Source organism: Artibeus jamaicensis, unplaced genomic scaffold (genome assembly GCF_021234435.1).
Source record: "Artibeus jamaicensis isolate MK-2021 breed Jamaican fruit bat unplaced genomic scaffold, CSHL_Jam_final contig_1028, whole genome shotgun sequence".
NCBI lineage: Eukaryota > Metazoa > Chordata > Mammalia > Chiroptera > Phyllostomidae > Artibeus > Artibeus jamaicensis.
In genome coordinates, this window is record NW_026521201.1 from 4543546 (window position 1) to 4555378 (window position 11833).

Consider the following 11833-nt stretch of genomic DNA (forward strand, 5'->3'; position numbering starts at 1 on the left):
ACTACCGCAAGTTTCCATTTCTTCAACTGCAAAATAGGAATATTAAGAGATGCTTTACAATCTTGTGGTGTAAATTAAATAAGGCAATGCTTACAAAGCACTTAACACTGTGCCCCACACACAACAAGGACAGAAAAATGGTAGCTCTTATATCATTAATGCTACCACTCAAGGAAAGAAGTCCTAACAAATGTGCCTGGAAACCAGTGGGCAAGGTGGTCAGCTAAGTGAGCAGCAAGAAAAGGACTTGAAAGGACAGACTGGCTTCGCTGACTATGCAGCTATTCCAAGGCCTGCTATGTGTTCATTCAGTCTTTCATCAGCCATTTTCTACTCTGACCTATTATTATGTGTGGGCACTGGATGCTGTTGGGGGTTATATTAAGTCCCCCCAAAAGATGTGTTGCCTAACCCCTGTTACCCATAGATATGACTTCATTTGGAAGTAGGGGCTTTGCAGATATAATCAAGTTAAGATGAGGTCATACTGGATAGGGTGACCTCTAATCCAATACAACTTGTGTCTCTAGGAAGAAGAGATACAGACACACTTGAAGACAGAAACAGAGATTGGAGTCATGTGTCTATAAGACAAAGAATGCCACACATAGCTGGCAACCACTAAAAGCTAGAAAAGAGACAAAGAACAAATTCTTCCTAAGAACCTCCAGGAGGAGCCAACCCTGCTGACACCTGGATTTCAGACTTTGGGTTTTCATAACTGTGAGAGAATACATTTCTGTTGTTTTGAGTCACCCGGCTTGTAGCACTTTGTTACAACAGCCCTCAATAAAGAATACCAAGGATAAAACTATAGAGATAATTTTTTAAAGTTCCTAAGCTGAAGCATCTGCTATTCATTTCATCCCAAGAAAGAAGCTGGATGAGAGTCTAGGCTTAATCTGGATGGCCTTGGGTCTAGTTTCCAAAGAGGTATACTTTGTTAGAAAAGAGTCTTCCCTGGACCACCGGCTTGGACCCCAAGCATGGGGGCAGTTTAGATAAGTAGGTGGCATGGAATGAGGATTGACCCAGCCAGAAATTATATCAGATCCCTGCCACTCATAGGACATAGCACTGAGGACAGTGACAGTGAGGGAATGCAGGGCAGGGGTGGAGGCAGGAAAATAAGACCTGGAAAAAGAAACGTGGTATTCTTGGTTTCTTCCAGAGCCACCATTCCTTACTCCTGCTGTTAATTCCTCAACTTTTTCTCTTCATATTTTAAGTTTCTACTCTGGTTCCTATGATGCCTTCACAGCCTAGCAAACTGGAAAAAAAAACCAGGAGTCTCAGTGGCTAGAAAACCAAGACTGAATCCCAGCTCCTTCATTTACTGGCTGTGGGATGGAGGGCAAGTAACACTAACTTTCTGTGCTTTGGTTTCTTTATCTGTGCAATGGGGATACATAGTAACTCATAGTGTTAAGTATCTATGCATGGTGTACATTATGTAACATGTATATGTGTACAATGTATGACAGCATATATTAATCATGATGATACATGTCAAAGCATTTTAAGTGTCATATGAAAAGGAGAGAGATCTCATCATGCACAATCCTAGACTTCATATAGAGAAATGCTGGTTTTAGATGTAATATTACATATCTGGATATGTTAGAAAATTAGCACAAAAATGAAACAATAAATCAGATGCTACATCTACTAAGGGAAGTAGAAATGGCATTGACCTTAGCGTGAACAAGGCCTCAAGACTGAAGAGCTCTGTGATATTGAGCAAGTTTTTCCATCACATAGTTTAAAAATGATTTGAGTTTTCATCTGGCCCTGAGAACCTATGACTTTATGAAAATGTGTACATCGAGATGTTTGCTGTTATAAAAATACATTTTAAAAAGAAATCTTTACTTATGGGCCACCTGTTACAAGCACTGGGAAAGCTGTGATGCTTGAGGGAATTCTAATAACAAACGAAATGGAAAAGCCATTTGATATGTGAAATATCCCATGGGCTGAATAACACTGGAGAGACAAATTGCAAATACTCCTCTCTGGCTATTCGTATTAGAAGGCTACTACCAGAATACCAGAGAAAGGGGTTGAAATCACTTGAAACACAATCTAGTAAAGAAGGTGACACTGCCTTAATACAGCCCAAAAATGCAAAAGCAACTGGCCAGCTTTTATCTCCTTTTAGAGTAACATAAACAGGTATGACTTGGATTGAAGTAGACTGAGCTCATATGTAAGGCAGAACTTCCTGACTACTGAGATGCATAAGGAGTTTGGGGAAATCGCCTGCTCTGAAGCTTTTTACCCAATAGTCAACTGCATGTCCTGGTTAAGTAATTGTGCTGGGCAGCAGAAACTCAGACGGAGGTCCCTTCTTGCATGTGTTCTCTCTATGAACCCACTAAGTCAGCTCACAACAGAACAACAATGTCTGCTTTTTACACAACACCGCCATTCCACTCCCAGTTACCTCAGTAGTTCACATATGGTCACGTTGCCCATTTTTTCCCTGCTCACACAGTAGACTCCAAGGTGCAAGTGCTGTTTTTACAGATTTTTGCATGTTCCAAACTGGTATGTGATAATCACTTCACAGCGCAGTTAGCAAAGAGGAGGAAATGAAACCCACTCCTGAATTGGAGACGGGAGTGCTGTGTTTCACCCTGTTGACAGCCAAAAGCCAATTTAGGACTCTCCAAAAAGCCAAATTTCCCAAGGGGAAAAATGTGAGTATCTTCTTAATTCTTCTGAGTTCACTTAGGGGCTGAAATTGGTGTTCGCTGAGGGTGGAAAAATTTGATGTGGACTATGGTTTATGGATCATTTCCACGAAGAAATGAGGAAGTGGGAGAGTTCACCCAGTTTGTACTTTTTCAGCAAGACCTCCAAAAGCTAGCAGAATAATAATCATAAACAGTTACTGAGCACTCACCACGTTCTAAACCCTTTGTGTGAATTAATTCATTTAATCATCACAACAACTTTATGAGACCCCAAGAGGTTGGGTCATGTTCAACATAACAACATATCTAAGTTCAGAGCTGGATTTTAAACCAGGCAGGCTGGCACCAGAGGCTACATGGTTAGTCAGCCCCCATGCCCTTCAGAAGAAGATATCCTCAGGGAAGCAGGCCTGGGTCCTGCTGCCTCTTGCCCTCTTCTTCCTCAATTCCTTGACCCTTTAGCTGAAAGGAACTTTCTGAGGAGAAGCATCCATTAGCTAAAACCACCAGTATACACTATGTCAGAAGTCAGCTCAGTTCTCCTTCCTCATGACTCACGGAGCAGCACTCACTTGTACCCCTAATCTCCCTGTCCTAGTGTAGGATTTTTTCCATCCATAACTCCTCTCTCCCTGGGTCAGTAAGGTAACAGAACATTCAAAAACAGTCTCCAAATGACTCCTCTGCTAAAACTGTTCTATCACCCCTGGGGCTCTCCTTTGAGGTGCTAAAACCCCAATCAGGGAGTCATCACCAACAACAATGCATCAGACCTTCTTCAAGAATTGGCAAAGCAAGCAGCAGTTCACAAGAGTCCATTATCCCTCACGGTTCATAATTGGGCACTGTGATTAATCCATTTATCTGCCATTCAGAAGAATACCACATAGTAAGAGTCAGTAATTACCTAGCATTGAATAGGTACATGAATAACCAAAATGTACCTATGCTTTGAGTTGCTGCAGCACCTTGATTCCAAGAATATTTACTCACTTTGCATTTTAAAGATACACAGTAATGTAAGTATAGCAGAGGGGCGGAAGATAGGAGGCCCAATTTTCAGAAAGCCACGAGTGGCTAAAACCCAAAAGGCTTGTGAGCTTGTTCATAATTCTGTGAATCAATTCAGAAGCTATTCATTAACATTTATTATGTTAATGAATATCTGTGTGTTAGGCACAGTGTTAACAGGGCATTTTTTAAAGTTCATTATCTAACTGGAGAAATAGACATATAAGAAGCCAAATATCTTTAACAGGAAAAGTGAGAGGCAGATGTAAAGAACAAGAAAGAGAAGGAACACTCACTCTCCATGGGAGTGGAGAATAAATGGCAGATGTGGAAAGGTGGCCCAGATTGAGTGACCTCTGATCTGGGGCCTGCAGATTGAGGAATATTGTTTTCCAGAGGAAAGTGGGTGAGAGCAGCCCAGGCAGAAGGCCCAGTATGCACAAAGACATTCAGGCATGATGTCAGTGGCCACCCTATACAGAGAACTGCACAGGGCAAGTATTGAATGGCCTTTACACTATGCTAAGAAAACTGGGCTTTATCTTGTGTCCTATACGCAATAGGGTGACATGGTCAACTTTAAAAAAGATGTTTGATCATAAGCAGATTTGTGCTTCTGAAAGCCCATTGAGCAGTGAGAATAAGGCTGGATTGGGGAAAAGGACCAACAGTTGAGAAGCTATTTACTGCCTTAGTGAGGACAGAGGTGAGAATGACCTGCCTCAGGCACTGAGAGTGGAGTACAAAAAAAGGGTTAGACTGGGAGTTTTGCAGACATTTCAGAAGACCATATCAGAAGGCTTCTGGTGATGTGCAGGGAACAGGGGAGAAGGAGAAGAAGCTGATAAGAGTGGGTTTGGCTGGGTGAAGATGCCCTCAGCAGAGGAAGAAAAGCATACTTGAGGGGGCTAGAGAAAGCAGAATGGAACTAACCTTGCTGTGTGTTTACCATGTGCCAGGGTCCCCACATTTCCTTACATCTGTAAGGAAAGTCAGCTCAAGTTAAAGGAACTGAGACCAAAGTGGTCAAAGAGTGCATTCAGGGCCACCCAGTGCCAACCGTGCCCCAGCTCCAGATTTTACTTGGTGAGAAAGGTTTGGCTCACAATAAAGTAGTCTTGTTCTTCACTTTCTCCTTCTTGCCCAACAATTAGGGTATCTTTCCCTATCTGTATTTCCCATCTCCCTTGCCTACCTCCACATTCATCTCTCGCTTCTGAAGTAACCTTCTCTTCCTGGCTGGCTCCTCACCTACTCCCATTCACCCATGGTATCTTTTTGAAAGTGCAAATGTAGGGCAAAGGGCAAAGGATTAGAAGTGGGATCAAGCTGTGTTCCACAGCTGACTTAGCCAGCCAGATGACTTTCAGAAATTGCTGGACCTCTCAACCTCTGTGTCCTCAACTATAAAGTGGGGACAAAAATAAGTGAATGCTGACCTTTGATTATCTCACGGGATTATTGTGAGAATGAAAGGAGGTTAACGTGCTTGCAAACAATACCAACAAAAAGCAGGAAAAGATGGCACAGGATTATCTGGATGATCTAGCACCAATGTCCACCAGACTGTGAGTCCCTGGAAGGCAAGAGACCTGGCAGTCTTCATCTTTAGCTCTAGGGCACCAAATTATTCCTAATACAGAATCAGTGTTTGATAAAAGACATTTTTGTTTGAGAACAGGGACCACTGCCACCATCCGTGTGGCACACACACAACCACAGAGGTATGTCTTCCTCCTTCTCTCCCACCATACATGCAGGCAAAACCACATTCCCCACTTTTGAAAGTACTGCTCTAGCCCTGGCTCATTCCAAAACAGCCAGTTCCTGGAGAAAAACCAAGTGATTGTCAAGCTGCCTGGATGGTTTCATTGGACACATGTGAACATTGGGTAGGTCTGAATTTCTCCCCTTCTCAGGGAAGTTGCTAAGAACTGAACCCCCAGACTCACTCCCCTGTAAGGAGCTACCATGGGTCAGCCCCATTCGTTGCCGCCGTATAGCGACGTGGGGCTTTCCCCCCTCCTCTTGCAGGAGCTCAGGGCCTTTACTGCTATTTTCATTGATGCCTTGAGCAGGGCTGGCATGTGCAACTGCTCAGAAGGGGGAGTGCAGAGCCGCGGGGGAGCAAGTAAAAATAGCCTGGCGCGTGTGGCTCTGCTTGCTCCGGACGCTTTTAATCCTGGATGAGGTGGGGGGGCTCAGCAGCTAGGGCTGCACACAGAGGAACCCAGCAGGGGGCTGCGCCAAGACCCCTCGCAACAGCCAGGGTGTAGGGGCTTGAAACCCTAGAGAACTCCCCCCCCCAGGAACTGAGAGGGACAGGAGTGGGGAGCAGTGGGGGGGCTGTTTCTTACTCCTTAACCCAACAACCTAGCTGCAGGAATTTCCGCGTGCCTAGTCCAACACTTCACAGAAGTGCAGCCTTGACTGAGAGCTATTTTGAGAAACCTCTTTCTCGGGTGGGCGATCAGAGAGAGGAAGGCAAAGCCTATCGGTAAGGCTAGCTCTCCGCTATGAGGCTGAGAGCCTTGCACTGCACATCATTCAGGATGTGTACTCGCAGGTGGAGGTGGCGGTGGGGAAGAACAAGTGTCCAGGGAAACCAGCAGGCTTGCTGGCTGTGCCCTAACTCAGGGAGAAGGCATTAGTTACTGGATATCCTACTGTTTTCAAGCCCCAGAGAGTGTTTGTTTCAAAATCGACAGTTGCCAGATGCATGCTGCCTCTAGTCTCTCCGGGAATGGGGCTTTAAAAAGCTTTGCTGCCTACGCTGTGGGGGTAGGGGTTAGCGGCAGTTCATACTTCACAGGAAGAAGAACGGGGAAGGGTCTCTGCACCTTTTTGCATTCCAGAAAGACAGAGACATTCCCCGCACCACACCTCCATCCTTGCCCCACGCTGCATATGGGTGACCATATGTGAAATGTATGGCAGCCCCACCAGACACCCAGCTATTAATAGAGCTCCAGAGTTTGCTCCCTGCCTTTCTCCTGCCACCGAGTTAGGGATGATCTTCACACATTTACCCCACTCCGCACACCCCGCCCCCACCGCTCCCCATCTCTCCAGGAAGGTAAGGGGACCGCCCGCGCTGATCCCCTTCGTGACCACCGGTGCCCGGAACCTAAGAATCAGTCCAATGTAGTGACAGAGGGTCAGTGCGAGGCCAGAGAACACAGTCATAAGTATTGGGACGCAAAACCCAGCAGGGCTCTTTGCAGCTCAGGGCCAACTCGGCGCAGAGAAAGGGCAGCTATTGGGCTGCCAAAGACGGGGGGGGGGGGGGAGTGCAATGTGAGGAGCTAGAGCGACATTCAAGAGCTGCTGCGGGACGAGTGGCTGCAGATTCATTTGTGGCTGCAGCCCGCGGCGCTCAGCCACCACAGGGGCGCGGGCTCCGCTGCCGCAGGAGCGGGCGCTGTCCCTGGTTCTGAAGGCGGCCGCGGCTGGCACCCCCTCCCCGGTCTTAGCGCCCAGAAGACGGCTCTGACAGTCGCCGATGGCAGGCCTCTCGCACCCGAATCGGCCAGAGGGTCTGTGGATGGTGCCCGAGTCCCACCACCAGCAGCTCAGCGGGGCCCCGCACGGCCGGGAGCTGTCCGCGGTGCTGTTTGGAGGGTGAATCTGGGGCGGAGAAGGAGACAGTCAGGGCACTGCAGGGAGCGCCTCACCGGCTCTGCGCGAGGCCGGCGCTCGGAAGCCCTCACGGAGCAGGGCAGGGGGCGGGGAGCGCGGCAGCCCGGGACTGAGGACTCGGGGGAAAGAGACGCAAGCAGCCTTGGGCGGTAGGAGAGGGAGACGGGGAGAGAGCGACTCTTTGGCGTTTTCCAAGGGGGGGACCTGAGAAGTGCACCGTCGCCCGCACCCCAGCACACACACGCACAAGGCCGGCGGAAGCAAGCCAGACGGAGCTGGGGAAAGTTTGGCTCCAGGTGTGGAGCGGCGGCGGGCGGCGGGCGGCGGGCGGCGGGCGGCGGAGCGCCCGGCCCCGCGCCTCCTTACCTCGGCGTTCTCGGCAGCGTTCTCCGCCATCTTCCTCCTTAGGAGCAGGCAGCGGGAGGAGTGTTTCATGCCCATAAGAGCCAGCAAGGGTTTGGTGGTGCAAAGATAGTAGAGAAAGAGAGCTGGTGTAGCTTTAAAAGAGAGAGAAAGAGAGAATGGGAGGAAGAAAAAAATTGAAAAAAAAACCCTCAACCCAACCCCTCTGCCGGAGAATCAGCCGATACAATCAACCACGGTTGAGTCTTTCTTGCAGCCTCCACTTTGTTTTATTTTCTTCCCTTCTCATCTGCTTCGGATTCCTTCACACAGTTTCAAGTTCTTCTCGCGCGCCCGACCCCCTCCCCGCCCCGTCCACCCGCGCTGCGGGCTCGGCAGGAGGGAGGCGGCCCGGAGGGCTCCGCGGCGGCGGCGGCGTCTCTTCCCCGGCCGCTCGCGGACTCTGGCCGGCCCGAGGCTGCCGCCAACTCCTCTCAACTTCTGCGGATCCGCCCGGCGAAGCAACACGCTTCCTGCGCGTCTCTCCCCGGGGCTGAGCGGGGTGAGTGGGGGCGGGGTAAGAAGTTCGGCGGAGCGCACGGCGGCGGGGCGCAGACCTGGGGCCCCCTCCGCGGGGCTGCGGGGGTCTCTCCGCCGCCTCCACTCCCCGGCGCAGCGGACGACTGGCTGGGGAGCAAGGGCTGCGCGGACACTGCAGGGCCACTCGGCAGGTGTGGAAAAAGCAGGCGCCGGAGCTGGACTCCGGCAGGTTCTTAGACCCGGGTCGTCCTACCGAGGACAAGCTCTGGGCACGACTGGGCCACAGTTACCTCGCCCCCACCCACCCCGCCCCCAACTTTCCAGCTCCTCTGTCGATTGCTGGATCCTGCCTTAGCGAAAGGTTTGGGGAGCGAAGGGCTAGGTGTCTGGATGAGGGAGGGTCCTTAGCTCCTTCAACTGTAGAACTAAGTGTGGTATCATGATCGCTCCTTTTCTCCCATTCTCCCAATCGAGGGCACGTTGAGCTCCAAGCCTCTCTGAGACTGAGAGGGTGGGGCGAAGGTTCAGCAAGAGGTGGCTTGGGAACGAGGGTGGGAGAAAGTCGAATGGAAGAGTCTGCGGTCCTGCTTTCTCTACTCTAGTTTTCCCTCGTAGCCGCTCTGCCCCCCAACCCCAAATCCTCTTCTTTCTCCTCACCTCTCCCCCGTCGTCGCCAGATTTTGAAGTCCCTTTTATGGAGAGACAGAGGATGTCACGTACCCATTAGGATTCTCTCGATCCTTTTTTAAGGAGTTTGGGCGGCAGCAGGGGGTGTGAATTTTTATACAATGCATTCCTGTCTTCACTTTGAGAGTTTTTTCTCCCCCTGTCTTACCGGCCATCTGTCAGGCTGTTAGGAGATGGAACAAGGCAGAGGGAGAAAACTGCCTGCCTCTCCCATTACAACAGGCCACTGGAGCGGCTCCTTCAAAGACAGCTGCACTTGCAAGCTCTTGCACACAGGCCAAAGACAGGGACCTAAATGAAGCCCGCCTGAGCATCCCAGGTCTCTTCACCTTACCCCTGCATGTACCTGGGAAGATCAGTCCCGCATGCGCGTCCTATTGGTTTTTGAATATCACCTTTGACAGTCAGGAAGTGTGAGCCTGATTGTCCTCAACTAACTCCAGAGTTCACTGAAGAGATGGGCCAGAATCTAAGGATACCTTCATCGCCTGGTCCTAGGGAAAAGAGAGGGCATATTGCATTAAGTGGAGGAGGGAGACAGGAGGAGAGGGTGGAGAGTAAGAAGAGTCGAAAGAGAACAGGCAAGAGGATGGATAATGGCAGTGTGTGTCTATGTTGAGGAAGGAGCACATTTAAATGTGGGGGGAAAAATGAACTTAACCTCCCTAACCTTTTTTTCTTTCTCAGACCACAGACCTGGATTAGTGTTGGGGGTGAGTAAGCAGAGTCTTTTGGCAACACCTGGTCATTCTCCTTACCTTTCACATCCTGTTATCATGTAGAAAGTGGTAGGGGGATAAATAAGGTAAATCAGAAGAATTATTTCACCCTCTTGAACCCCGTTTTCTCTAAGTATCTTTTTCAGGGACAAAAGATCCTAAGACATCTGACTCCCTAACAAAAGAGTCTCACTACTGGTCCAAATAAAACCAGAAAGGAAAGTGTCCTCATAACTCTTTAGTCCAATCCTCCAATTTGACAAATAAGGGCCCTGAGATCAGAGAAAAGAGGACATTTGTCCATGATCCTTCAGCCAACTATAGGAACATCTGAGAGCAGCTCCCCAGCCTCCCGACTTTCAGTCCAACACTCTCCTCTAACCTCACGCCACTCTGCTTCTGCCTGTGCCACGCATTCATTCTGTGACCAACTAGGGAGGAGGAAAGCTGAGACAGGCTCCCACCGAAATAGGCTGCTGCCTGTGTATGATTATGTTGCTATGAGAACCCCAGTGGGTGTGTTTCCTCCATTCTCTGTTGAAATCTTTTGCTCTGCTTGGCTTCTCCCTAAGCACAGACACTGCTCCCCTTGGAATGAAGAGTGGAGAGGCTGAGAGAGAGAGCTGTAGTCTCATGGCAAGAGTTCTCTTTTCCAACCCATTCAACCCAGAGCTAGCCTGAGGCTTTGAGTGACAAGCCTAGGCCACATGCTGGTTCCGTCATGAGCTGTCTTGAAAGTGAATGCTCCAATCCTCTGTTGAGTCATTTTGAAGCAGAGAGCAGTTGTCTTTGCAATGCCTCCATTTAATTACAAAGTCAAGAAGCAAAATAATTGTTACTTTCAGACATTAACTGTTAGGAATGATTTGTTTTTACACAGCAAAAGGTTACATGAAAACCCATATCCCAGGGTTTTGAAAATTTTGTGATGCATAAAGTTCATAGCACATAGTAGGCATTTTGTAGCATTTTCTCACCATCCCCATCATTCACAGGAATTCAGTCTTCTTCACCCTCTTGCATAAGTATATTAGGTTAATTAACTTGTTCTATGAAGAATTTACTAGGCATCACTTACATGCCTAGCTCATCCGTAGGCACTGGGATTAGCAAGAGGCAACAAAAGATATGGAGCTCTTAATTTAGTCATCTTGAATGCTTTGAAATGTACAGAACTTTTGTAGCAGAACTTTGGAAGGGATTTTGATGGGAGGTAAGAAGAAATATGAGATGACAGGGTATGAAGGGAATTCACCAGGATGTGAGTTACGTGGGTGGTCTGGGACAATAGTCCTAGTCTAAGTAAAGAGGTCCCAAAGCATATTTTGCTATGTCACTTTTCTTATACTGGATCAACACAACAAAAATATATTGAATAGTACCTGTGAAGTGCTATAACAACATTTGGCTTGTGGAATGCCACCAATATTCTGTTACCATTTGCATGACCTTATCCTAAATTCTGAGGTAAACTTGTAGAGCACTTCCTACATGCCAGAGACTCTTCTAGTCTTTGTGTATTCTCATACAGTTCTTTCAACAATCTTTGCAATAGGTGCTGTTATTATCTCTGCGTAACAGATGAGGACACAAAAACACAGAGAATTGCCCAAGTGGTAGCATCAGGATTCAAATCTAAGATGTCTAATTCCATAGTATGACCTTCGAAAGGTTAACCAATTTCTGAGAACAAGACGATGGGGCTTTAAAAATACCAATGCTTTGGTTTGACCTGTAAGGAGTATGACTTAATGGGCACTTGTGGTTGATCATAATTGGATAAGGATATTTGGAGGAGATCAAAGACTCAGCACAGAAAGAAGACCCCTAGGTTACAGAAAGGGTCCCCCAAAACTATAAGAACACTCATAGAAAGATTCATCTCAAACACAAAGGTTTTTGACAGCCACAAGATACTTGAAAGCATGAAATTGTGCTGATGGTTGAGCCAGCATGCAAAGGCTGGAATGAGATTCATGGGGAGGGTTATAATTAGAAAAATTATCCAGCTTTATGAGATGCCATGACAAAGTGAGTTTTCTATCACTTGGAGGGTTCAGTTAGACTAATTCTTCAGCATAGCCATGGCTGCAAACCCTAGAAGGTTGAGCAAAGCCCTTAAGGTTTCCCTGTTCCATGCTATGACTGCATAATTATCTCCTTTCATCTTGGAGCCCTCCATAAGATGAAGACTAT

The 11833-nt window shown here is 48.0% G+C and overlaps 1 protein-coding gene across 1 annotated transcript in view; it reads right to left on the reverse strand.

Annotated features, from left to right (window-relative positions):
• PRMT8 (protein arginine methyltransferase 8) overlaps positions 1-7790 on the reverse strand; it is an 87402-nt gene extending 79612 nt beyond the window's left edge. Inside the window, exon 1 of the mRNA XM_037166831.2 lies at positions 7716-7790. Within this exon, the coding sequence (XP_037022726.1) occupies positions 7716-7790 (75 nt within the window). The remainder of the gene's footprint in view (positions 1-7715) is intronic.
• Positions 7791-11833: the final 4043 nt, after the last annotated feature.